At 52.6% G+C, this 27,957-nt stretch overlaps 1 protein-coding gene across 3 annotated transcripts in view; it reads left to right on the forward strand.

Moving 5' to 3' along the window:
• The window catches only part of CPLX2 (complexin 2), an 87,238-nt gene extending 60,035 nt beyond the window's left edge, over positions 1–27,203 (forward strand). Inside the window, exons 1-4 of one of the 3 annotated variants that reach the window (XM_043920972.1) lie at positions 14,528–14,780; positions 21,887–22,005; positions 22,137–22,312; positions 23,055–27,203. In XM_043920972.1, coding sequence (XP_043776907.1) covers positions 21,975–22,005; positions 22,137–22,312; positions 23,055–23,252 — 405 coding nt within the window. In that variant the 5' untranslated portion in view covers positions 14,528–14,780; positions 21,887–21,974 and the 3' untranslated portion in view covers positions 23,253–27,203. Of the gene's footprint in view, positions 1–14,527; positions 14,781–15,289; positions 15,313–21,886; positions 22,006–22,136; positions 22,313–23,054 lie in introns of those variants that run through there. The other 2 variants (XM_043920974.1, XM_043920973.1) reach the window with 2 other exon arrangements.
• Positions 27,204–27,957: the final 754 nt, after the last annotated feature.

Here is a 27,957-nt window from a genome sequence, read left to right on the forward strand (position 1 = left end):
AGAACCAGCTTCTTCACAGGACACTCCCAAGGAGTTCAGCTGTGTCCCCTGTCTGTCACCTGTCTGATCCTACAGCTGTCCTGGTCTATGCACCCTGACCGACCCCCCTCCCCGACCCAAACATCTAGGAGGCAGAGCTGATGACAGAAGCAAGAAAAGAGGTAAATCACATTCATGAATCACCCTGAGCCTGTCCCGCACTCAGCTGGGCTTCTTGTTTACAGATTCTCGTTTGATCTCCATCATGAACGCTAGTTACCATCTGCCACCCAAGCTTCAGGTGAGGAAACTGAGGCTCAGAGAGGTGATGTGACCTGCCCAAGGTCACCCAGCTAATGAGGAAGAGCTGGGGCCCAGCCCAGGCCCTTAGATACAGCATTTCAGCTCCCGCCATGCTCAGCTCAGAACCACAGAGGGGAACCTAACAACCAGGCAGCCCGAATCCAAAGAGAGAGCAGGTTTCCAAGGAGAAGGAGGAGAGGTGTTGGGAACATGCGGTTATTTACAGGATGCCGTGTGGGTTGCTGCAGGAGAGAGGGAGCCGTCCTGAGGTGAGGAGGGAACGGGAGGTGCTGGGTCCTCAGTTTCCACATCGAGGGAGCCGAGGGGCTCATGCCAGTTTTTCTGGGAGATGGAGCCAGGGGAGGGGAGAGCGTGCATGCAGGGCTTGCACTGTGCCTTGAGCACAGAGGGGTTTTGGCGGCTGTGAGCTCCCTCGGGGGGACCCAAGGGGACTACGGCCTGACCCAGGGACTGCGGGCGTCGGATTCCTGGAAGCGAGGGAGGAATCTGCTTAGATCCGCAATCTGCTTAGGCCCTCAGTTCTCCCAAAATGGCCATTTGAGAAGGAAATCACCCTGGCTGATGAGGTCAGGGCACTTGGGGCTGGGTACAACAAAATTCAACCAGAGACTCTCCGCGCGTTTGACCTGACCCTTGACCTCCTAGCAAATGACCCCATGCCAGCTGAGGAACACCCTGGCCTCTCAGTGTGGTGGACAAGGACCCAGAGGACCGCCCAGCTCTCTACCCCTGGCTCCCTACACTTCCTCCCACCCGGGCTCCTTTCTGTTCCAGGAATAGGCCACTCTCACACTCAGCCTGGGGAGGGGGGTTCCTTCGGCCCAAATCTGCTGCCCCACATCATCCCACATTCAGGCCAAGCTACAGTGTCATCCCCAGAAGCCTTTCCCAGACACCCCCACCCCATCTTTCTTTCTCAAATCTCCCCGTTATGGTCCGTCAGTGCAGCCGCCACTCTCTGAAATATGTGTCTTTCCATTTACTTGTTAATTGCCTGACCACGCCTGCCAGAAACACGCCACGAGGCAGACACCTCTTCTGTCTTGTCTATCCCTCTTCCAGCACCGAGACACACCCAGCCCCGAGCAGGTGCTTGGGGAACCGTGTTACCCGGACGCTGGTCTTTCCAAGGTGGGGATGTGATGGCTAATTCTAGCTGCCTTTTCCTGCATGCCTCCATGTGCCAGGGCCTGTACATGCACGATCTCAGCTCTCCAGTGCACTGTAAAGAAAGTGGCGATGCCCCCTTTGCCAATGAGGAAACATAAGCAGGACAGGCATGTACCACGGGGACAGTGCCGCTCCCCCAGGCAGCACTGTTGGGGAGCCATCACCACCTCTAAGCCCGAAGGGCAAGGAGGGAGTAGCTGCCAAACCTGGAGAGGGTGCATATGTGGAAGGGACCACTTTACGGGAGCAGTGGCCTTCAGACAAGGCTCACTCTCATTTTGCTCTAAACATCCTCTGATCCCTGCCAGTAACTCTCATTAAAAAAAAACAACAACAACCAGAAGCTCAAGGGCAAAGAGAGCCTGGTGACTGGTCCAGATGGATAAGCCTCGTGGGCCCAGAGCTGGGCAGGGAGGGGCAGGATGGATCTGGAGGAGCAAACAGAAGCAAGCCCACAAGATCGACGCCCAGCCGAGGCCGTGGGAACCCCTGTGCCACTCCAGCTCTCCCATCCTGCCACAGTGACCCTGGAAGCCGCATATCAAGTTGGTGGCATCATCAAGATGGTAGAACTTTCCTTGAGCCTCATCAACCTTGCATAGAACCTCCTTCTCCCAGCCACAGCTCAGCATGGTCTAACTACTATAGTCAGAAACAAAACAAGATAGAACAATAAGCTAAAGAGAGGTGCCTCAGAGGCATTGCAAGGAGAAAGGCAACTTTTGAAAAACCTTTACAAACTAATGTCTTAGGCTCAAGAAGCTTACCCAGGACAGTGAGACCTTGAAATGATGCAGTGCAAAGACACCCCAAAAGTCACCTTGAGAAGGACTGTGGGGACAAGAATCACAGGTCTTTCATATCCATCAAATGGAAAGAGGTCAGATAAAGGACCAGCAAGATGCTTTCTGATCACAGTTCTGGGAGGGAGCTCAGAGATGAAAAGGAGAAGTCCAGACTATCTGAGGGAGCCTCGGCGTCAGCCTTGACTGCGGAGGACCTCAGGGAAGTTCTTGCTCCCAAATTGCTTTTTGGAAGTGGGGACACCAAAGGCGCTGTTCTGACGGGCAAATGTTCTGACTCCAATTGACAAACGAGATGCAGACAAATCGCCAGAAAGAGATGGCACCCGCCCAAGAAAGCTGATGCCACTCAAGGGTGAAATTGCAGAGCTCTTGGCCAAAAATATGTGCATTTTTGAGGGGATGCGGCTATGTGAACTGGAATCTGTGGATATAAAGTTTGGGCTTTAGCAATGTGAGCTCCTTCTCTCGCTGAAATCAACATGACCGTGGGGACCATGTTGCACTGGTGACAGAGACAGAAAACTGGGACCAGGATGAGCAGCTCTTTCTTTCCTGGGATGTGAGAACATTAGACAGAGGGTCCTTCCAGGGTCAGAGCCTGCTGGATTAGAAGTTTTCGGAAGGAGGGGACATAGAGCTCCAATATCACAGATTCCAGCAAGTCTCTTGCAGGTGGCAAAGGTAGAAGCCTCATTCAAAACAATTTAAGCAGAAAGATGGCATTTACTGATCACATAATGGAAAAGTACATGAGCAGATGATGCTTGAAGGCACATCGAGATCTGGACACTCAAACGCTGTCATCAGGAATTTGTCTCCTTCCCTTCTCTTGGCTCTTCTCTTCTCTGTGTTGGCATCACCCTCAGGCAGGCTCTCTCTGGGTGGTGACAAAAAGGTCCAGCTGCTCAGGCCCACATTCTGCCAACCTTGCAAATCCCATAGAAATAGAAAGCTTCTTTCTCATTGGTTCCTACTAAAGTCCCAGAGCTGACTCTTATTGGCTTAACTTGAGTCACTTGCCCACCCTGAGCCAACCACAGTGGCCAGAGCTAATAGTGCTCATTGGCTGGCTGTGGGTCTAATGCCCACCCGGATCATAAAGTCTAAAAGCAGGGGAGAAAAAGATGCCAAAGAGATGCCAAACAGGCCAAAATGTGCGTCACCACAGCAAATGACACCAGAAACATCCCAATGACAAAACCCCACAGTTATGGGGCAAAAGCATGGGAGGGACTCTGGGGGTTATGTGTAGGGGCTAAGAAATGCGAAAAACAGAAAGAGAAGGGGACAGTGGGGAGCAGTACAAGGTTCAAATGAGGATGCTAGCACTGTTACTGTGGTCTGTGGCCCAGCAAGGAGCCTAGGCCTCCAAGTGCCCGCAGCTAAGATGAAGGTCTTAAGGCCCACAAGCCGTTTCAACCGCAAATGGTAGGGCGATGCGATGCACAGATGTTGCGTCTGGAGATCGTCATTGAGCATCCACAGTGAGGAAGTTCACTGTTTGATGTTGGGGATTCAGGAATGAGCAAGACACATTCCTTGCCCTCAAGCAGCTTACACTCCAGCAGCAGAAGACAACCAAGGATACATAAGCTAATAGAGGAACGAAGTGAACATCAGAGTGTGGAGTGGACCGCAGCCGGGAGCGGCTGGCGCAGGAGGCAGAACGCAGACCAGGGGAGGCCCTCGTGGGTCTGGACTTGCTGTGGGCAGTGGTGAGTCACCGAAGGTTTCAGCGCACCGGGGTTACACAAGCGGGAAGAGGTCTCCTCGGCTTTATGCAGCCAGATGAAGTCCAAAGGAGAGTCACAGAGGCGATCAAAGGGCCGACGACAGGCCTGCGGAGGGAGACGACAGAGTGAGGGCCGGGAAGACGAAGGCCAGGCCAAGACTTGATCCAAGTCGGCGGAGGCGCGCCCTGCTTTCTGACGCGGGACCGAGCTGCGGATGGAGCCGCACCACGAAGTCACAGAGAAGGTGGCTTTGTCTAACCCCTGTGGGGACAGGTGAGTGTCACACAAACAAAAAACGCCATTTACGTCACTGGGGCCCCCACCCCCACAAGAGAGGGCATAGGCTGGAGGTGGGGAGTAAATCACTCACAAAGAGGTCCTGGTCGAGTTCTGAGCAATCGTCATCAAGGACGGCTGAGGGGCACCCGGCTGTCTGGGGATGTCCGACATTCATGAAAAAACTGCTTCCTGAGGGCCTGCTTTGAGCCTGGCTCTCCTCTAGCCTCTGAGCCCAGAGACAGGCGCAGGCCTCCCCTTGTTACCTCACAGCCTGAGCGCCTTCTGAGATGAGCCCAGGGCTGTGTTTGTTTACTGGGGCGGCGTTTGCTTCCCCCATCAGACAAGACAGAAGTGTGTGAGCTGTTTTTTTTCTCTCCGTGGCATCTCCAGGACCTACAGGAGCCCCTGGCCTGTTGTAGAAGCTTAGTACATATTCGCTGACTGAATGAATCCCTCACGCTCAAGGAGTCCCCCCTCCCCAAAGGCCTCAAAATCTAGGGAGAAAGACAAGAAAATCAACATCCATTGTAAAATCTCAAGGGTGCTACAATGAAGAGGTCTGTGTGGGAACACACAGGACACCCTGGACTCAGCCTCACTTTCCAGAAGTGTTCCTTTCTACTTCAGCTGCCAGTCAAAGCGGAATAGGGCAGGCAGGCCTCCGCTGGGGGCAGGCAGACCTCCGCTGGGGCCGCCAGCATGGGCAGAGGTGCAGAAGCTCCAGGGGTCGGGCAACGCAGATGGCGTTCATGGAGCTAGAGAGACCATTTCCGGTCTGGGAGGGCCTGAAGGGCCAGCTTAAAAGATTGGCACTTCCTCCTGAAGGCAATCAGAAGACATTAAAGAATTTTTTTGTGTGTCAGTTAAGATCCTTTTCTTTGCAAGAAGAGAAAAAACTAAAGCAGCTTTAAGGAGAACAAAAAGGGGAGGGGTGGTTATCGGCTCATAAAAATGATAAGACCTAGGACAGCTCTAGGGACAGCTTGAGCCAAGGGGGAAAAGAAAGTCACCAGGCTAGGGTTTTTCCTTTCTCCTGTTCTTGACTCTACTGGCTCTGAGCTGGTCCCCATTCTGAAGCTCCTCACGGTAGCTCTTGGGAAATCTGATTCATAGAGCTCGGTGAAGCAAAAGAGCGTCCGTGTCCCTTAGTTCAAGCAGTAATTCCAGAATCGAGTGTCTCTGTAGCCCCGACTGGTCTGACTTGGGCCCTGGGACCATCCCTGAGCTGATCTGGGGAAGCAAGGAGAACACGATGATGATTGGTTTAGCCCAGGTCACATGATCGCATCCATGGCTCCAGATTAAATACATAGGCTGGCTCATCCCGAGCTGATGGCACGCGCGGGAGGAGTGGGTGCGAGGTGGCAAAATAAGCTGTGACCACCATGTGTTTTGAGGAGGAGACTGATGCAATCAGGCCGTGTTTTAGAAAGCTATGGTTCTCCTACAGATCTGGAAGCCAGTTAGAAAGTCAACGTGCAGGAAGACCAGAGGCAGAAGCAATGGTGAGATGCCAGTGTGAAGAGCCAGCTTGAGCCAGACTGAGTGGAAGTGAGCCCAGGACTGTGACAGAGGGGGGATTCTTTTCATTTAAACCCTCAGGGCCCTGACTTACAGCCCCCATCACCTATCATCACCTCAGATTTGGAGCACCCTGCCCCATTAAGGACCAGCCTGTGGCATGGTCCCCGTATAGGAGCCAGAGCAGGGTCACCTATCCTCTGGGACCAGTTGCCCCAAAGCTGCAGATCCTGGCTTGGTTGCCAGAAACCCACCTAGTCCCCCTCTGAAAATGAGGCCACCTGCACAGACATACCAAGTTCCAATGCTGCTGATGCTGCCACTTCTCAGCTGTGCTACCCTACCCAAAGCCCTTAACCTTTCTGAGTGTGAATATCACTACCTGAATATAAAGTGGACGTGCTGACATTTAAGGTATGGGAGGCGTCGGTGTGGGGATTTAAGCAGATAAAGATATGAATCACTAGCACAGTGAGAGGTTCAGGATATGAAAACTCCTTCCTCTTCAAACCCTTCAGCTTCTCCCAGGTTTCATATTCCCAAGACCTTTCCTACCCCTTGCTAGTTTGCCAAATAAAAGGTGTCTTTTTTTTTTTTTCCTGCCAGAAAGAAACAACTGGAGGTTGAGTGGCACAGAGCAGCCATTTTTAGATTTGTGGGTGGAAAATTCTTCATGTTCACAGGCCCAAATTTAAGCCCCCTCTGGACTTCCACCAGGCAGTTCGCACGTGAGGACATGATGCTCCAGCCCCACATGTGCTGGAGAGGAAGCCCAAGAAGGGGTAAAGACGTAGAAGAAACATCCCCCTCCCCAAAGCCAGCTTCCTCTAAGCTTCCGATTCTCCTTTCTCACCCCAACTTGACCAAACTCAGGGGGCTCATGATGCAGAGTCCTCTGACCACGAAGTTCATAAAAAGAGGCTTTGTCTAATGATCACACTGCCCCAAACACCAGAAGAAATTCCCACCTTCCTCGGCTGTTGGAGGGAAAGAGGTTGACACTTGCTGAAACTGTGCTATGATTCCCTGTCTTATCTGAGTCTAACAATCGCCCTGGGAGGTCGGGATTGTTAACCCATTTCACTGAAAGGAAACTGAGTCTCGGAGAAAAGCCTCTGTCTCTGGAAAAGGCAGAGAGCTGCTGAGATTTCACCCACGTCTCTGTGTGAGCAGAGCCCCTTGCTGTCCCCTCCACAGTGCCTCTGAGATGACTCGCACAGCCCAGGAGCCAGCCTCCCTGTCCTTCCCTGCTCTGGGCTTCCAGTCCCATCTGGCTTGCAAGCTGTGAGTTTTTGATTCTCCTCCTCAGAGCGGCCTCTTCACTAGGATAGCACTTAGTATGTTGTCTTATCATTGACTGTTGGTGGGCACCTCTCCCCGCTCACTCCTGAGTGCTTCAAATCAGAGCCTCTGATCTGAAAAGATCTCGAGCGTCTGAATTGGTCCTGCGTTATCTCTCTGGGGAATATTTGCATCTCTCGTTGCAGAATCAAGAGGAGAAGAGAAACTCTGAAACTTCTTATCTTTGTCTGCCTAGGAGACTGCCTGGTGTCAGAGGCCTTACACACATGTTTGATGAATGAATAATTGAGTAAAAAAGACCTACCACATAGCGTTGTCATGAGCTGAAAGGGTTGATATCTACAGCATCCCTAGAACAGTGTTTGGGGTGCTGAAGGTTTTTAAGAACGTGATGCTGAGTTACAACTGGGAAGGACTACTTACCCAGGACTTAGAGGTTTCATTAACTTGCCGTGTGGCCTTGAGAAAGTCCCTCCCCCTTTGGGGGTTTTGGTGCCTTCATCTGTGAGTTGATTACATTGGGTGAGAAGACCAGAAACGTACCTTTTCAGTGCTGCTGAAATACATGTGCTTTTTCATGCATGTTTAATTTCCTCCATTCACCCCCACCCCAAACACACATACACACACACACACCCCACATGCGTCAGTCTCCAAAATAGCCCTCGGCATTTTCTGTCTTTCATTTCCTTGACCAGAAGAAGCTCCGTGAGGTTACTAACCATTGTTGTCCATGTTCCTCAGCTATGACTGCTTTAGTAAAACAGCGATTATGTCCCCTCAGATTCATTTTATCAAGCAGCAAAATTTGTTTTGTGGGCCAGGGTGTGCTGGTCCTAAATGGAAAGTAGAAGTCATTTCCAGCTTACTTGCTCCATAAACACAGGGGTTCTGTCTGCCGCCTTTGCACCCAGATGGAAAGAACATTTAACTTCACAAATGTAGGCAATACCATGGAGGCAGCCCTGCAAGGGACAGGGGGAAAAGCTTTCCATTCCAAAAGGAGTAGTTAGGCTGAGAAAGAAAAATTCCTCCTAGAACAAGAACAAAATCACACTGTGACCACTTTCAAATCCACAATTCAAGACATTGTTACAGTTGTGAGTGCATGTGTGTGTTGAATCTTAGCTTGTAAAATATTCTATGATTCCTTGATTCAGTCTTTTTTTTTCCTATAAGACCTAGGATCATATGGTAGTCAGATTCTGTTGACCCAAGACAAGGATGTTTCAACTAGTATGGGTGCTGAGTCACTCAGTCGTGTCTGACTCTTTATGGTCCCGTGGGCTGTAGCCCATCAGGCTCTTCTGTCCATGGGGATTCTCCAGACAAGAGTACTGGAGGGGGTTGCCATGCCCTCCTCCAAGGGATCTCCCCAACCCATGTATCGAACCCAGGTCTCCCACATTGCAGGTGGATTCTTTACTGTCTGAGCCCCCAGGGAACTAGCAGGTGTATCCAGAACACCTGGGGTCTTGGTAACCAATGCAAATTCCTGGGCTCCCATCTCTAAGATTGTGGTCCATCCACATGGGATGAGCCCCAAAAGTCTGCAATCTTTTTAACAGTTCCTCCCATTGCATGGGATCTGAGTAGGAGGCAACCACTCTTGGACATACAGTGTTTAGAGAACCTGTCATTCTAGATTCTGTGATTCTAAAATGGCCTTTTGCTTATGATTCTAGTATTCTGGAACTCTTATTCTGTTTCCATATGCCTAACAACAAGATTCCAAGGTCTACAGATTATCTTTCTGAGTAAAGGTTTTTACTTGGGGGAGGGAAAAAGGGACCCAGTGTCATGGGGTTAGAGGGACATTCTGGAAGGGGGACTTCCTGTGGGCACAGCACAAAGGTTGATGCTCTACTGATCTACCTGAGCAGGTCCAGTGCTAGGACTCAAATGAAGAAGCTTGGCGGGTGTGTTGGCTGGCTCTGGGATGACACGTGCATGTGGGACCATCAGGGGGATTCCCGATGGACAGAGAGATCCAGCCATGTCCCAGAGAGCTGGAAGAGCTGAGGCTGGAAGAGTGGAGGCAGTAGTCAAGCAGAGAGCTCAAAAAAGAACCTGTGGCAAGGGAGGAAGGATGCACCCCCACACCCTCCCCGCGCCTGTGCTGGATGGTGGGGGATGTGCAGACTGGTTTGGCAGACATGAAAATGTAAGGTTTCAGGAAAACCCAGGACAAGAGGGAGCCAACTGTGTGGGGATATCCCAGGGTACAACGTGTGGGCTGAAAGAGGACTGCCTTGACATGCTAATGAGTGCCTGGATCTGGGAGGCTGGGGATGGGAGGAAGGTAGCAGAGGACCTCTGAGGAGCTGGCAGACAGATGCTGGGCTGGGGAGGAGCTCTCAGTTGGGGAGCAGGGTCTGGAATAGAGAGGGTTTCCTCAGAATGTTCCCACACACATTCCACGTGCCATCAAAGGGTCAGGATTCAGCTGAGGAACCTGGGATCCCTTTCCTAAGAAACAAAAGCGGAGGATGGAGAAGGGAGCCAAAAGTTTCCGGCTTCCCAGACGGAGCAGGCTGGGTTACCAAGGGTTTCTCTGGAAGTGGGGGAATGGAAAAGAAAGCATCAGTCACCCTTGGTGACACGTTTAGGCTGTCTGCCTGCACGGTGGTGAGGACACACTCCTGGCTGCACGTGCAAGCCCCTCTGTCCCGCACAGTGACGTGTGTGCCAACTCACTGTAACATACTCATACCTGCACCCTTACCATCAGTGACTGCTCCATCTCACACTGATGCTGACACATGAGGCATCATCTCTCATGGGCAGGAACACTTAGCACACCCGTCATTACACAGAAATGCTGACGTGCCCCCAGAACTTTGCTCCTGGCATGGTCTACATAGAGAGCACCCTCTGTGGCTGTGGACAGCACACCCTGCATTCAATTCAGCTCAGTCGCTCAGTCGTGTCCGACTCTTTGCGACCCCATGGACTGCAGCACGCCAGGCTTCCCTGTCTATCACCAACTCCTGGAGCTTACTCAAACTCATTTCCATGGAGTCAGTGATGCCATCCAACCATCTCATCCTCTGTCATCCCCTTCTCCTCCCGCCTTCAATCTTTCCCAGCATCAGGGTCTTTTCTAGTGAGTCAGCTCTTCGCATCAGGTGGCCAAAGTATTGGAGTTTCAGCTTCAGCATCAGTCCTCCCAATGAATATTCAGGACTGATTTCCTTTAGGATGGACTGGTTGGCTCTCCTTGCAGTCCAAGGGACTCTCAAGAGTCTTTTCCAAAACCACAGTTCAAAAGCATCAATTCTTTGGTGCTCAGCTTTCTTTATAGTCCAACTCTCACATCCATACATGACTACTGGAAAAACCATAACTTTGACTAGATGGAACTTTGTTGGCAAAGTAATGTCTCTGATTTTTAATATGCTGTCTAGGTTGGTCATAACTCAAGAGTCTATCTGCATATAATACCTGTGCCTTACACTCAAATCATCACCCCATGCCATTATCATATTCTACTGTAACAACAACCCACTTAGCTCTACACGAAATCACACACTCACACCAGAGTCACTTCAGATCAGAAGGGGTACAGCCCCACACACGGAGACAGACCCACCCCCGCTAGCCCCTGTATCCCCCCACAGGGATGCTGCCCACTCGCACCTGCACAGTGTCCAGAAGTGGACACACACACATGCAGCTTTGCACATCCGCGGGTTTGCCTTCACCCCGTGTCACTCCATGTTGAAGGAGAGACTGGGACCCTGACCTCACTGCCTGACAGTGATGCCACCCTAGCCTTATCAGGGACAAGAGGGGAGGCATTCACCAGAGGAGTAAGGCGGCCTAGAGCCTTCTCCTGTGCACCACCCCCATAGCTCTGGTCCTGCCTCTGGCATACAGCCACCCCCTCAAACCAGCTCTGCCCCTCCAGGCTCCAGCTAGAATGGCAGGATGTAGACTCAGCATCTAGAGCATCCAAGTGTCTCCCTGCACTGACCAGCTCAACTCCTAGCTGAGGTCAGGGCCAGCTCAGCAAGACCCTCCTCATCTCCCACATGGCAGCCGGGGTGCCCTTTGGATGGAGGCAGCTGCAGGAAAGAGATGGGCTGACCTTTGGCAAGAGCCATTCTCACTGATCACATTTACAGTCTCTGACAGCTGTCACTCCTCACACACTGTTCCTCAATCCTCACACAAAGTACTGACATTCGCTCTCTTGATTGGCTTCTTAGTGAGCATTCGAGACATATACATAATCATTTTTAAAAATCTGTTCAAATCTGGTCCCCTGCCCCAGCCCACAGGGCTCATAAATAAAAGTAGAAATTCAACACTAGCCAGGGTAAGACACCTTAAGCAGAACCACGTTCATGTTTTACCAAGTGACTCTTAGAAGCTGTCTACAGAGCAGGCTCTGCAAGGTCCAAGGCTCGGGGTAGGGGGTGGGGACTTCAGCAGGCTGGCTTAGAGATGCAGGAGATGAAGGAAATGCTGACAACCCACATGACAAGAGGACCCTAATCTGAGTGTGAATTCATAGCAGGTTTTTCTTTTTTCAAGCGAGAAACTGGAGAACAGGGAAGATGATAAATGTCAATGTAAAAAAATGTATCAGCAGAGCAAAAGTTACATTTCCATAGGCTGTGGGATGTGTCAGAAGAGAAGCAGCCCAGCTTGGTGGAAGGCCCCTGGAGCCCAGTGTCATGCAGTCATGGGCTGGAGTCTTGGATCTGCCAAAAACTTACTATATCTCCCTGGACCTTGCCTTCTGCACCTTGAAAATAGGGATCTGTGTGAACTAGAGGAAAGAACGTACTTTATGCAAAGCACTGAAGTGAGTACCTAAAACATAATTGGAGCTGATGGTCATATGATTAGCAATAATATAATCAGTAGGAAATGTTCACAATACTTAGCAACATTTTGGCAGTTATAAAAGAGTATTTAGGAACCATGTCTACTGGTTCAGTGGTAACACTGAACGTTGTCCACTGGTACAGTGGTAACAATGAACAGGAGCAAGTGTTCATCTTTTTACCATCTTTTTTTGACAGGAAGCATCAATGGCTAATATCATGTCTTAATCATTCAAAGGATAAAGCCACCAAAACTTGATTGAGCTGCCCTTTTATTCGCCAGTAAGATTTTCTGCAGCTAGACATGACTCATGTCAGCTCATGCAGTTTTAATAGGCTCAGAGAAACTGGGGCTCAAAGGGGGTTTTAGCTGTCACTTACCACCCACCTGCTGTCTTCCAGGGATAGGGCACTCAGCACCTCACATGGGCAGACCATACTGCGGTTGTACAGCTCCAGCTGGTAGAAGGCTCTTCCTCCTAGAGCGTCTGTCTGCCTTCCTTTACCTTTCCCCCATTGCCCCAGTTCTGTCATCAGCACTGGGAAGAATGATAGTTCTCTTTTTTCCCTTGCAATGGTCACTTAGTCATTCAACAATCATTCTTTAGCCCCTGCTTTATCAGGGGCTTGCTAAGTGCTGGAATTACAAACTGAGCAAAACTTGCCAGTCCTTGAAGGGCTAATCCCACTTAAGAACCCTCTCCTCCAGGTAAAACACATCCTCAAATCCTTCAACCATCCCTCATTTAACTGGATTTCCAGACACCCACCACTAAACCACCCTGCTTCTTTTCTAACCATATTTGAGCCTACTAAAGTCTACCTTAAAGTGTTGTGACCAAAATTGAGCTTAGTATTTTTCTGAAGGCTAATTTGAATTTTTAGCCCAGCTTAGTCAACATCCATGTCAAAGGCGATGCCCACTGTGGAAAAAGGCAAATTGCAACTAGAGTGCTGCCAGCCAGATCCACTCACTGAGCTTCTGTTCTAGGAGAACAGGGGAAAAGGAGGGGAGAGGAGAGAGGAGGACTATGACTCTTGAAATGACAGGATGTCAGATCTCTCTGCCCAGAACTCCCCTCCAGGCATTAGTGGCAAGTCTAAGTCACTCTAATCAAACAACCTCCCCTCTGCCCCCTCCATTAGTGTCCGCCTCTGAAAAAGGAAGAAAAATTTTAAATGAGCCTGCTGATGGGCCAACACAGCATGGAATGGAAAACTCAGCCATAAAGGAAGGGACTCCCCTACACCCAGTCTCACAGCCTGGAAGGGGAAAACAGAGAGAAGCTTTAGAAGGTGACTCCATAGGTGAGGAAAGTAGGTCTTCCAATGACTTCTGATGTGTCTGTGTGTGTGTGTGTGTGTGGCGGGGGTTGGGGGTCCCGCATTTTGAGGTCTTTGCTGTCGACATGAATAAAGGAAGAGTCCCTGTTTATTGGAATAAAATCATGCCTCCTGCCTTTCCCAGATCCTGTCCTTCTGCTGCTCTTACTGCTCCCTTCTTGGAAGGAAGCCATCCCTTACAGAAGCAGGAGTCATCTCCACTCTGACATAACCCTGATTGATGCATAAACTCCTGCAAATCTTTCAAAGGCCTGGTGCATGGCCCCTCCTCTCTGAAGCCATTTTCCTACACATTGGGCTGGATTAAAGGAAGCATTTTAGAGCCAAAAGATGCAAGCAGAATAGAGAGGCTCATAAGGAGAGAGTCATAAAATGAAAAGATGAGTGTGAGGAGAGGAGGAAAGAAAGGCTGGGGTAGGGGGGAGGGGCATGTGTTCTCCTGCCTCTTGGAAGTCCTTTTTCTTCCCTGGGCAAAGGAGAGAAAATATGGCCTTCCAGAATAAACTTTGCCAAAGAATTCCTTTTCCTTGCTCTTCACGGAATATCAGATCTAGAAGGTCCTAGCAAGTGACTTGCCCAAGGTCCACAGCAATTTTGCAGCAGTTTTCTCCCTCTGGGTCCATGTGGAATGTTCCTTACTGCCTATGGAGGCCTTGCCCATATGATCCATCAGTTTCCTGAGTGTTCACATAACAGGACAGGATGCTGAGGGGCTGCAAAGATGATCTGACGGTGGTTCTGTCATCCTGTAGGAGCTCACAGCCAAGAGGCAAGCAAATAGAGAAGCAGGGGTGTGCCTGGGGCTTGAGCGGGGGTTGAGCAAGTGCTGAGGCAAGTGTGATCAGTTCTGCCTGGAGGAATCAAGGTGGGCTTTCCTGAGCAGTGGATCTTGGATTTCTGCTTTAAAAAGAGAAAAAAAAAAAAAAAAACCCTCCCTCCGTCTCCTGACCAGCACTACCCCTTGGAACATTGAAGGAGCAAGCTTGCCGTCCAGAAATCCTGGCTGGGATAGGCAGCTCTGTCCTGAATCCCTGCGGGAGGGATTGCTGGGGACGTCTGGAGGAGAAGGTGGAAGAGAGGAGGTGGAGAAGGAAGGAGAGGGGAGACTTCTTTTTTCTTTTAAGAGAGGGGATAGGAGGAAGAATGGGAAAGGGAAACGGAGGGGGAGGAGGAAGAGGGAGGGAGGGAGAGACGGAGAAACGGAGAGAGAGGGGGAGAGAGCCGGAGGAAGAAGAGAGGGGGGAGAGAGGGGAGAGAGAGAGAGATTTGAATTTCCCATCTGGAAGGGGAGCGGTAGCACGTCAGGGCCTGGCTGACGGGCGTGATTGGAGGGCGCCTCCGGCAGCCGCCCGCGGCAGTAGCCGCGGCCCCAGCTCACCGGGCGGAGTTGCACGAGGCGGCAGCGGGAGCTGGAATCGCAGAAGGAACTGCCTCGCTGAGTTCGGCCGGAGCCCCGCAGTGGCTCAGACGGTTGCGAGGACCGCCAGGTCGGTGCTGGCCGCGGGCCGGGAGGGCGGAGCCGGGCTGTGGGCAACAGGGTCTGGGCTTTCGCCTCGAGGCCGCAGCGTAGCCCGGGAAGCTGCGGAGTACCGCTTTCGGGGGGACAACAGCTCCCCACGACTACCCGGGTGCTGGAAGCGGAGGCTGCGCGGCCGCAGCAGGGACCCCCCCCACCCCGGGCGCGCTCGCGGTGGTGCTGAAAGGACAGCTCCCCGCGAGCAGGGGACGCCTGCAGGCTGGAGGGAAAGGCTGTGAAGCGCTAGCCAACTGGGAAGGAGGGGTGGGTCCCTGAGCCGGAGACCCTCGGGCAGAAGCCCCAAACTGCCCGGCTCCCTGGGAGCCAGGACCGCCCCGAAGGCGGCGGGCGACTCAAGTCTGAACCTGGAGAACAACTTCGGGCTCTTGGCGGAGGGATGGGGGCACGTCAATCTAAGCTACTTCAGGTTCGTGGTTAACCTGGAGACCGCCAGGGCCCTCTTAGCCCAGGAAGAGCGACGCCCCCTCCTCACCCGCCAAGGGGTACGGTTCGGGTATCGGAGTGAGTCAGAGGGCGGCGGGAGTGGGGCGGACAGACCGAAGGTGGTGGGGAGGACAGCCCACACGTCGACGGGAGGTGGGGGATCGAGAGGACTCTATTTGTCAGGGGAGGAGGAGGATCGGGGTTGAGGCTGCCCCTGTCCGCTGCCTGGGGTCAGTTAGGACGGTCGCCGGCCCTACTCTGCCCCCTCCCTCAGCAAAGTTTGAGACCTGGCCAGGTCTTGAGGTTGGAGCTCTGAGTGTTGGGGGACGGTGGGGAGGGGCGCTTTCAGTGGCCAACCACGAGCTCCATGTAGAGCAGCCGGCTGCGTTGATCTCCGCGGGGGACCGATCGAGGGGCGCCAGGATTTCGGTCCCCCTCTTCTGCTGGGAGAATTACGAAGCCCCCGCCTCTTCCGCTTTTCTCCAGGAGCCAGTTGCTTACCCATTCCCACCCTCCACTGCTCCTTCCTCTCCCCTAGTGCTCTCCCGTCTAGCAAGGGGCGGGGGTGGGGAGGGGGATAGGGGGACATCCCCTGTCATTGTACCGCCATTCGCATAGAGTCCCCCGCAAAAAGCAAATGAGTGTGGAACTGAGTTGCAGCGCGAACATGGCCCGGACATGAGCTATTAAAGAAAAAGAAAAGAAACAAAAACGGATAAACAGTCACAAGGACAAACACTGCAGGTGCTCGAGTCTGCTGGTCAGATGGCGGGGCCCAGTCCTAAAAACTGCCTGGGGCTCAGATGGTCGAGCCTGAGGAGGTGCCTCGGCTGCCTTTGGGCTGCGATGGGTTGGCAGAGTCTGGGCGCGGAAGCTGAAGGCGCGTGCTGCATCCCGGGCGCGCTAAGGGCAAGGAAACCTACTGCTGCAGCAGCATCCCTCCCCCACCCCTCCTGGCATCCCCTCCCCCAGCCTATCGTCCCCACTACCAACACCACCATCGCCCTTCCCGCGCAGGCATCGACCGAGCTTCCCGCAGACCCGCTGAGGAGCGCCTCCTGGCGGTCTGGCCAAAATCATCAACGGCAGGCAACCTGCCGGACCTCAGCACTCCTCCAGGCATATGGCAAAACATCTACACGCACGCCTGCACACACGCTCACGCAGAATCACAATGATGCCTAAGTTCAGACGCGCAGGAGCTTACCTTGAACGAGTACACTCTCACATACTCGCGAACACACACCATTCAATTCAATCCAGCAAACATGTCCTGAGGCTCTACCATTAGCTAGGAGAGGTTGTAGATTCTGGGAAAGGGGAAAAAAAAAAAAAAAGCACAAGATACAAGCCCTGCCCTGGGAAGATTTCAGAGTGGCTGGGAAGGAAAAGACGCATAGGTGTATAGAGTGCCTGAGCTGGAGGCAGGCAGGGTTGCCCTAGAAAGTGCCATGGGTCTCAAAAGAGGAAGACTCCATCACATTTCACCAAGGATATCTGGGAGATTTTATGGGAAGAGTGATGTACGAAGGGAACCTTTGAAAATTAATGCTGCTGCTGATGGTGATGATGATGACAGCTAATTGTACTGAGCACCTACTATGTGCCAAATGCTGGACTGATCACTTTATTTGCATTATTTCATTTAATGCTTACAACATGATTTGGGCATAGGTGTTATTGTCCCCATCTTACAGATGAGAAAAGATGAAGTCATTTGCTCAAGGTCACTCTAAGTTGAGAGGCCAGGGCTTGAACTGGCAGAGATAAGGTTAAGAGGTTCCAGGGCTGTGGAAATAGCTTGAACAGATGCCCAGGAGTTTTTGGAAAGGATATATGTGGAGGTATAGCTGATACTGAGCCACATGCAAGGAATGGGAAATGAATGGTGAGGCAGGCAGATGCTAGACTGTGCAGGACTTGAAGGTCAGCACAAGGACTCTAGTTGGCTTAACCAGGCCATGGGGAGCCATTGCAGGGTATGTTTGCATGAGCACATCTGCCCTTTAGGAAGATTAATTGGACAGCCTTGTGGAGGATGGATGAAAGGTAGGGGAGGGGTAGAGTTAGAGGTTATGCACAAATTCAGAACACTGAGGCCCTGAACCAAGGCATTAGCAGCCATAGGAGAGGGGATGTGTGGATGCAGGGAACACTATGAAGCTATAATTCCCCGGCTTCTCCCTCAGAAGCCCATCCCAATTATAACTTGCCAATTCCCGTTGCGGTTTTTGTTCAGCGTCTACCTCCCCAGCTGACTGAATGCTGTGAGACCAAATGCAAGGACTCCCTTGTTCCCTGCCGCAGCCCAGCACCCAGAACAATGCCTGGCAGACAGACGATGCTCAAAGAACATTTGTAGTGTGAGTGAGTGAAGGAATGAATGAAGCATTCACTGACTCTGGAGTTTTCCACTGAGGCCATGGGAAGAAAGCATTCTAAGGAAAAGGTGGTCGGTGGGGGTAAGGGGCAAAAGAGCAAGGATGAGACTAGCTTTGGATAGATTCAAAGTGAGACTATCTAGCAGAGAGTTAAATGCGCAGGTTTGGGGAGAGAGAGAGGGTTGAAGCAGGGTATAAACCATTAAGGGGAGGTGAAATTTCCCAGGGAGACAGTGGGGGAGTGAGGGGCCATGGAGGGGAGTCAGCGAAAGATAGAGGAAGGCCATCTGAAAAGCAGGATGATGACACAGGAGGGCTGTGTCATGGAATTCAGGAGAAGCAAGAAGAAGGTTGAAAACAGCAGAGCGAGTGAAAGTGGGGTGAGGGGTCCTCATTGGCCTCTGATGCTGCAGAGGGATGGAGGGAGAGGGGGAGGAGGGCCATGGAAACTGTCCTGAGTCCGGTGATTCGGAGGACTCTGGCAACTCCGGCCAGGGCAGCTTCAGTGGCAAGGGCAGCAGTCACACGTCTCTGATCTCACAGAGACCAAAGGTTTGACCGGGAGGTGGAAGAGTGGTGACACCAAGGGGAAACCTCTTGATCATGAAGCTAGGAGGCAGAGAGTAAGAGAAAGATGGGAGTCAGAGCAGGAGCTGGAGAAGGAAGGGGATGAAAGACACCTAAGGAGAAGAGACTGAAGATGTAAGGGAACGGGAGTCATAAATGGATCCAGGAGAAGATGCAAAGAGAGAAACTCTGACGCTAAGGCAGATGGATAGGCTTCGGGGGGGAGGAGGGAGACTTTTCTCCCTTGGGAGTTTTGGGGAGAGGTGCAGGAGCTTACACTACCAAAACAGTAATTGTTTTAATAATGATAACACCCACCATTTACTGAACTTCCATCCTATGCCAACTGCATTCCATAGATTATTTCTAAGCCTTCAAAAGGGTATTATAATCCTCACTCTATAAAGGAGACCGAGACTCAGAGAGGTTATGTCAGTTACTCACTATCACTCAGCTAAAAAGCGGCAGATCTGGGATCTGAGTCAGATGTGCCTGACTCCAGACTTCCCAAGCCTTCAGATGCACCACACCACACAGAGTGAGAAGGAAGTCACCTGCTGAGAGGGATGAGGAAGGAGTAGGTTGGACCTTCAGATGGGTTAGGGGCAGTCTCACCAGGGTGAAGAAATGGCTCAGCAAATGAAAGGGCCACGCTGGGAGTCAGCCGCAGGACCTTTGTGGTGGACCCAAGAAGCTGGGCTCCGTGATCCTGGCAAGCGGGGAGTAAGAGGCACCTGGAGTGACAGGGGTGTAGCCTGGAGAAGACTCCAGTCCTCGAGTTGATTGCTTTGCATGCGGGGGAGTGGGCGGTGGTAACCGAAGTTTTCTGAATGAATGCAGGAAACAGAGGGTCTGGAGAAGGAGATGGTTTGGTGGCAGAGGGGTGGCATGTTGAGTATGAGTGGTGACATGGGACATTCAAGGGGAGGCATTGAAGAGGGAGGCAAGTGTAGTTCTTGACTAATTTGCCTATTTCACACACACGCGCGTGTGCACACACACACACACACTCACTCACACACACCCCAAAACGTAATCTGCATGAGGGCAGGACTTGATCTGTCTTGTTCACTGTTACCTACCCAGTGCCTAACACACTGCCTGACATGCAGTAGGTGGGGCTCAACTAATGCTTGTTGGATGAATGAGTATCTGGTCTGGTGCCCAGATAAGATGTCTAGGTACCATCAGCGTTAGCGCCCGTTTAAGCCCCTGGAAAGGATGAGTTCCCCCAGGGAAAGAGTAGAGACGAGAAAGAGACAAGGACTGAGGTCAGAGTCCTGGAGAACCCACTTGGAGAGACAAGAGGAAGAAAAGCAGCAGATGAAAGGAGGGAAGAAGGAGCAGGAGGGAGAGGAGAGAACTGAGTCACAGAAGCAAGGAGGGAGAGGGGGTTGAGGATACAGTGGGGTGGGGAGCAGTTCAAATGCTTCAGAACTGCTCCAGCAGAAGAGCTGGGGAAAGGGCCCGGTAGATCATCTGACTCTGGAGAGAGACTTACCAGATCAGCAAGTTAGGGATGAGGCAGGAACTAAAGCCCAGGTGCCCCGTGGACCAATTTGAAACATCTCAAATTAGACTCCTGCGTCCTCCACCACCACCTGGCAATTCCTTGAGCTGCCAGTAAACACAGAGGAGGAACCCAAGAGTTCCTGAAATCATTTGATTATTATTCGTTTCCTGTTCTTAGAAATGCAGTCTCTTTACAATATTTTTAGTCAAATGAAAACATCTTGATTGACTGAGTGAGCCGCCTTCAAACTCAGAATTCTGGATCAGGGTGGGTTCTCCTGCATTTCCTGGAAATCCTGTTCCTTTCTGGAGTGTCTTCATAAACATGCAGTCAGTGATGGCTGACATTAAGGAGGACCAGCTACACACCAGGCACCTGACCAGTATCTTATCTTCCCCTTCTAACATCAGTGCAGGGTTAGCCTTTCACACTCCTTCATTTTGCAGGGAACAACCTGAAGCTTTCCCAGGGAGCTGCAGCCAGTGAGGACTGGGGGTGGGGGCAGGATTTCAAACCAGGTATGTCTGATACCAAAGTCCCTGGGGATGGTTTTCAACTCCATCATGACTTTCTCTCCTCAAAACAACCTATCAGGCGATCTGATCACGTAGAAGTCCTCAGATGAACTTCCAGGACCCATTGTATGAAAAGATCTCAGTCTGCTGATATGTCTTCTCATTTTGAAAGAAATGAGGAAAATTCATCATCAGAAAACAGCCAGTGACCTTGCACTCAACCTGGTTGTAATATCCGGCCTGACTCCTCTGCCACCATTTCCTAGGACCCCTTTATCCTCCTAGCCAAGCATAAAGACCCCAAGGCTGTGTAGAATAAAAGGCCTTGGGGAGTAGGTCTGGCTTCAGTTGACCATCAGGGCACACGACACTTTGATTAGCTCATTGATGACCCCTCCACACCTGAGAAAGGATTTGTGGTGGATTTGCCTACGAAGGCACCAGTGAAACTGAACGATTAAAATAAAAATAAAGTGTCTGAGAGTTAGAGCATCTGGGTTCACATTCTCAGGGATGCAGGAAGGACAGCGTAAGAAGGAGGCCAAGGGTAGAGAAAGGCTCCGGGCTACCCGTCCACTCCCACTGCTGCTGGAATACTTCCATTTTTATGTGTTTCGCATAATGAGATTCCCATTAAGATTTTATTTGGAGAAAATCTTCTGAGGCAAAAAAATAACAATAAAAAATACAATAGAAACTGAAGGTTGGTGATCTAGGGAGAAGGAAAGGAAGACTAACATGAGCTGAGTGCTTATAACACCCAGTGCTTGGTACTTTAAAGGCCTAAGCCCCAGGAAGATTATCAAGTCTCCAGCCTCCTATGCATAATTCAAAATAAAAATCAGTATTAAGCTATAAAACACAAAACTTACATGTATGATGCAATAAAAATAACTTATTTCTCCATTTGTCTAATTTCAGAAGTCTGGATATGTTCAATATAAGCTGGCTGTTCTCATTTTTCCACCCACCTCTGATTTGCTGGGTCCCCAAGTGCAAGCTCACTCCTTCTAGGGCTTGATGCAGCAACCCAGGCTGGAATTCTCTCCAGTCTCCACAGCAGCCCTGAGAAAGGAGGCACTGCCATCTCTGTCTTACAGGGTGGCAATTAGAACCCAGCTCCACCTGCATCCAGAGTCCGCACTTTCTCCAGCTTTCCTGGACTCAATCAAATTAATACAGATACCATGAAGGCTTTAAAATATGGATCAAAAGGCATTTGGCAGCGTGCGTGTGCCTGGCACAGGGCTTCCCGATAGCTCGGCAGTAAAAAATAATCCACCTGCAATGCAGGAGACACAGGAACCATGGGTTGGATCCCTGGGTCAGAAAGATCCCCTGGAGGGAGAAATGACAACCCACTCCAGTATTCTTGCCTGGGAAATCCTATGGACAGCGGAGCCTGGTGGGGTCGCAAAGAGTAACCGGACAGGCTGAGGGACTGAGCAAGCAGGCTCACGCACTCACGCCTTGCACGAAGCAAGTGCTCGGGAAACAGCTCCTTTCCATCCCCTTTCCCTGAAGTACCAAGCACTGGGTCTTAGCCTTGACTGATGGTGCTTGATGCCGAACTAGAATGAGGCGTCCTCTGTCTGACTCCACCATCCTGCCTACGCAGAAGCCTCGCCCATCTGACCTCCAGTTCCTCTTTTTGCAGGTAGCCGCATCGCCCCGAGCCAGGCCTGCCTGGCGCGCTGCATGCAAATTCGGCTGCTGGCTAGGGCACACTAACCCGAGTTGCAGGCATGGACTTCGTCATGAAGCAGGCCCTTGGAGGTGAGGCTCTAGCCCTACACCCCCTTCCCCCCTCTCCAGTCCAAACCCAGGGGCCTCAGTGCCCCGGGCCTCCCTATGCCAGCCTTGCCGCCATGACGCCGCCCTCTTCCTCCCCAACCCGTCCCCCACAGGGGCCACCAAGGACATGGGGAAGATGCTGGGCGGAGAGGAGGAGAAGGACCCCGACGCACAGAAGAAGGAAGAGGAGCGGCAGGAGGCACTTCGGCAGCAAGAGGAGGAGCGCAAGGCCAAGCACGCGCGCATGGAGGCCGAGCGCGAGAAGGTCCGGCAGCAGATACGAGACAAGGTCAGCGCCGCCCTCCTGCCAGTCCTAGAGTGTAGGGGGTAAAAGAGGTCCCCCACAACCTCGGGTTTCCCTGAATCCCGGCGCTCGCCTTAGACCTAGTTCTCTCTGAGCCTCACTCTTTTCATCAGAAAGATTCATGTCACAGAACAGCTCCCTCAAGGGCCTTTTGGAGATTAAATAAGACAGTGCACATAGTAAGTGTTCCCGAATGTTTGCTGCTATAGGTCCATACCCTGTGCCCGAAATCCTAGAGACCACACAAGTTTGGAATCCAGAATTTAGATACTTGGGGGAAGGACTGTAGTGCCCTGAGCGCTGTTTTGTGTCGCTTCTGGTGGATTTGCAGGTGCCACCCTGTGCCAAACAGTTCAATACTTGTCTGCTTGCCCTGCAGAAAAACCAAGGCTCTAAGCAGCCTTCCATCAGTTCAAGACAAGTTTTGTCACCAGAATTGAGCCCCAAGCATGTGGGAGACCCTTCAGTTTTCAGATCTTGAAAGATTTCAAACAAAAGCAGAGAAATTATGGGGGTCCCATGCATCGTCTCTCTCTTGTTAAAAGCCCGCGTAAGACAGGCACAGTCCCACAAGGAAGATGCCCTTATGCCCATTTTACAGATGAGAGGCCCGAGGCTTAGCAAGTTCCCAGAGACTGCCCCAGCTGTACGTGCATGACTGCATGACGGTGGGACTCAGCTCTCTCCTCGCCCCGTTCACGCCCCTCTCCACCCTTCCCCTCCCCAGTATGGGCTGAAGAAGAAGGAGGAGAAGGAGGCCGAGGAGAAGGCAGCCCTGGAGCAGCCCTGCGAGGGGAGCCTGACCCGGCCCAAGAAGGCCATCCCAGCAGGCTGCGGGGATGAGGAGGAAGAGGAGGAGGAGAGCATCCTGGACACGGTGCTCAAATACCTGCCTGGGCCGCTGCAGGACATGTTCAAGAAGTAACCGGCGCCCCCACCCCCGACCCCATCCACTTGTTACTTTTTTTTTTTTTTTTTGGTTCTTTCTTTTCTTTTTATTCTGTTAAGTCTCAGTTCTGAAGGGGAAAACCTCAGTTGGCCTCTGCCCCACTTCCCCGGCCAGGGGCTCCTCCCCCTCAGCACTCCTTCACGCCCGCCTTCATCCAGGGTATCCTGCCTCCATCACCTCACTCCCAAGTTGCTTTAAAAGAAGAAGACAGCTTCTCTCCAACAGGAGGTGTTGAGCCCAAGGCGGCAGGCACTGGAGACCCCCTCCGAAAGCCTGAGGTCTGTGCTGGTGTGGTGATCCCCATACATTCCTTCATGCGCCCCACTGCCAGGAGGACCACTGTCCCCAGCCAGCCAAAGTAATGACACATTCCAGCCCTGCCCAGCATGCTGACCTTTGGCCTCTGAATCCCCGTGGGCCTGCAGGTCAGGGCAGGGGTTGAGTGGCCTGGCTCTGAGAAAGGGAGTCTGGGTAAGTCTGGCCTGTCAGGGCCTAGCCTGAGGCTGGCCTGCTCTGTTGTGGCCAGGCCCGGGGCTGGGCAGGAGGCTGGGGCTCTCCTTCTTGCCTCCCTCTAATGACACCCGGTCCAGGAGCACCCCTCCACCCCCCCCACCTCCCCCGCGAAGAGGCACAGCTCCTGCCAAGCCAGTCCCTCCACACGGATCCTCTGTGGACTTTGACTCATCTATGGAGGGACCCCAGGGTAGGGCAGCCCCTTGTCCCTCCCCCACTCCACTTAGGTCTGGAGCCCCACTGCCAGGCTGGGCCCAGCTTGCCCAGCCAAGGGGCTGCCCAGGCCCCCAGAAAACACTTGGAGCCATTGGGCAGTGATGGCCCGTGCCGTGGGACTGCCCACTGGCACAGCCTCGCTGTCCCCATCCTTACCCACCCCTCTTCCTCACATTGTCCTGTTCACGGGCTTCCAGGGCTCCACAGTCCCCAGGAAGACCACTTTTGACCTTCCTGGCCAAAGCCCCAAGCTTTTGGGGAAAAGCCAGTTCCCACTTGACAGAAGGTGTCTGTCCACTCATCTCACTGGCCAAGAACAATGTCTCCTCTGGGATGTGAGATGGACATTTGCTCCCCCCATCCCAGATCTTCAAGGTCTCCTTCTCAGTCAGTTGTGTGAGAACAAGGCAGTCAGGAAGCACGTGAGAGAGCAAGGTGTGTGTCCAGCCGTGCATGAATGTGCATGGCGGAGACCGTGTCAGCAACTGTGTGTCCAGAGGTTATATACATAGCCCTGTGATTAGAGTGTCTTGAGATTTTATGCGTGTGTTAGTCATCATCCCTGTGTCAGAGACCCACGTATGTCAGGCAGCCTTGTATATATATGTTTGTTTGAGGTGGTATGTTTGAGTTGAGATTGTGTCATATGTGTGAACTCACCATCTCGTGTGTGTGTTACAGCTTGCATGAGTTAGCTCACATCTGCAATTGTTTTCAGAAATAGTGTATACATCAGGAGTGATGAGAACATGATAGATATTGTAAAAGTATGTGTTTGAGAGAGCTGTCAGATATGCTGAGACTATTGTATGCATGTGTGTGGGCTCTGAAAAAGCAGTTGTGTACTGGGTGTGTGCTTGGGGAAAAGGAATATTGGTAAGATGACTGCTCTTGGAACCAAAACCACTAATCACGGGTGGCCACACCCAACAGGAGACCTTGTCCTTGGCCTGGAGTCCTCCTGCCCTTGGGGGGTTCCTGCCTGAAGTCCTCAGAAGTCCACTGGGACAGACCCAGGCAGTGCCCAAGAAGCCATGCTGGCCCCACCAGGGCCTGCCCCAAAAGCAGGGGCCAGGGAGGGGGCGCCTTGCCTGCCCCGAAACCCCTGCCCCATTGGCCCGTTTGCATTCTGCAGGTTTTCCATTTTAGTGAATTTATGCTTTTATTTCAGAGACAGACATGTGTCTTCTCTGTCTGTTTCCAATAGTTAAAGCCATATCAGTTAGACTGCAATACTTTAAAGACAAGACAAAACAATCCATATGTTTAGGGAACCAGAAAAGTCCCCTGGTCTGTCCCTCCTCTGGGGAGCAGGGCCTCAGCAGCTCCAGTTCCCTGGACTTGCCCTTCTCCCCCGCCCCCACCACCTCTGCTGTGCCCTTGTGTCCTGCCCCCCAGGGGGCCCGTGTCTTTGCCTGTGTCTGTGATGGGGAGCCACCTTGCACCCCTGTTGTCCGCTTGTCTATTTGTGTCTGTTATCCTGGGCAGGATGGTCATTCTCAGGGGCCCTAGGGGCCTGAGGCAGAAACAGGCGGGGTCCAATCTTGGGGCCCCAGACCTCCCAGACCCTGTGTGTAGGTTCCACCTAGACACAGGGATGGACCCCAAGTGTTTAGAAAGGCCTCCCTCTTGACGAGGGCCCACAGACCTCAGAGGTGGTACCAAGGCACAGAGAATGCAAGATGAGCAGGGAAGACTGGGGCCCAGGGGCCCCAGAGGCGCAGGGGAGCCCAACCATGCATGTGGGACACCCCAGGCAGGCCCGAGGAGCACCACCCTCAGAGGGCGCCCCTCACAGTCTTCACAGCCCCTCTGCACCCCCAGAGTGGGCTCAGGGCTTTTCCCAGAGGAGAGCGCCTTCCAGGTAGTCTGGCTTCAGGCTGATGTACACCCCGGACTCCTCCAGCCTGCTTCTGAGCTGCAGGACTAGACATCTTTCTGGAGGAGGAGATGGGAAGAATTTCTGCTGGGGCATACACTTCCAGGGAATGACTCCTGGGTCCAGGGAAACACAATGACCATCGTTCCTGACACAGACCTCACTGTGGGGAGAGGCTAATATGTGACCAGAGAGGATGTCATGGGCAACACGTTTGTGGGGGCACAGAATATTTGTGGGGCACTCTAGCTGGGAATGGATGGTCCCAAGAAGTACATGAGGTGAGAGGGACGTGAGGCCCGCTGATGGGAGGACGCAGAGCATATGTCACACCCAAACAGGGCAGTGTGCCTGCGACACACTCAGGAGGCAGGGCAAGGCGGGAGTAACCCCACAATTCCCACGTACACACACAGTGTACAAGGGAGGCACCCCCTAGCCAGGAGAAAGGAAGGAGCACTCAGCGCCCATGAGTGAAAGCAGAACAGAAGGCCAGGTTGCCGGGGAAGGCCACCTCCTTGCGGTGCGCCTGGGAGCTGACCACCAGAGAGGAGAGAAGGTGCTTCTCGAGGTCCCCTGTGTGGGGCACTGGTGAGGACTGGGCTTTCCACACAGGTACATCCTCCACCCCAGGTCCGGGAGGTGTCCTTAACTACGAAGCAGTCTCCTCCAAATGCAAGGTCAAGAGACCCTCTCGGCTGTGAGAGAGGGCAAGAGCCAGCGAGAGAAGGGGACAGAAAAACTTCAGCTCAGGTCCCTTCCAGATAAGACAGCTGGTGAGCGAAGCAGCCTCCCCACAGGCCCCTGGCTAGAGTAAAAGGCGGGCAAAGCAGCAGCCCCAGGAGCCCCTGAGCCCAGCTGGCAGGGTTGACCACCACCACCATGCCACCGCTCCATCCTGCTGGGCTCCTCACGCCCTTGACTTGAGGACCAGCACAGGGGCTGGGGGTCAGACTGGCACTGGGACATGCCTCCCCCCACACGGCCCCTGCTCTGCTCCCCACTCCCGTGTCCCCCGTCTTCACTGGAAAGAGAGTAAGAGGCACTCCTGCTGGCCCTCAGGTGGGGCTGGGGGTCCTAGTGAGACCCGGGTGAGGACGACCATCCTACTCGTGTGGGGGCCCCCTTTCCCACATCTGTGCTGTGTCCTTGTTGCTCTGCTTCCTTTAAATGTGTCAGTGCCTGGGGGGAGGCAAGGGGCGCCCCTTCACGCCCCCCGAACCTGACCAAAAGCCATGGCTGTTGCTCCCCCTTTGTATGACGCAGATGCTAAGATGTACCAAACCAACCATGACACAAAGAAAAGACCTTGTACAGTAGCTCTCGGTCTGTCTGTCCTCTTCTGTCCATCGGCACCGCTTGGGCGACATGGGACCCCAACTGAGATGAGGGGTCAACCCACAGAGCTGGAGAGGCCCCAGAAAACCTTCCGTTTTACCTTCACTTCTGGCCGGGACCTTCTGACAATGAGCCCCAGAAACCAGCTGAGGCCAGAGTGAGGGCTGGCTCCAGAGATTCAGGGCCATCCTCCTGCCCTTCCAAGCCAGCTGGCACCCCCAGGAGCTGGCGGTTCAGCCTGACTGTAAGCCCCACGCCCCATTTCTTGCCACCCTTTCCCACAAGTTCCTTGGGTGTGGCATCCTGCCACAGAGTCAAGTCACATCAGTTCAGTTCAGTTCAGTCGCTCAGTCGTGTCTGACTCTGCGACCCCATGAACTGCAGCATGCCAGTTCTCCCTGTCCATCACCAAATCTCAGAGTCCACCCAAACCCATGTCCATTGAGTTGGTGATGCCATCCAGCCACCTCATCCTCTGTCGTCCCCTTCTCTTCCTGCCCTCAATCTTTCCCAGCATCAGGGTCTTTTCCAATGAGTCAGCTTTTCGCATCAGAGTACTGGAGTTTCAGCCTCAGCATCAGTCCTTCCAATGAACACCCAGGACTGATCTCCTTTAGGGTGGACTGGTTGGATCCCCTTGCAGTCCAAGGGACTCTCAAGAGTCTTCTCCAACACCACAGTTCAAAAGCATCAATTCTTCGGTGCTCAGCTTTCTTCAGAGTCCAACTAAGTCTG

This window comes from Cervus elaphus, chromosome 12 (genome assembly GCF_910594005.1).
Source record: "Cervus elaphus chromosome 12, mCerEla1.1, whole genome shotgun sequence".
Classification (NCBI taxonomy): Eukaryota; Metazoa; Chordata; class Mammalia; order Artiodactyla; family Cervidae; genus Cervus; species Cervus elaphus.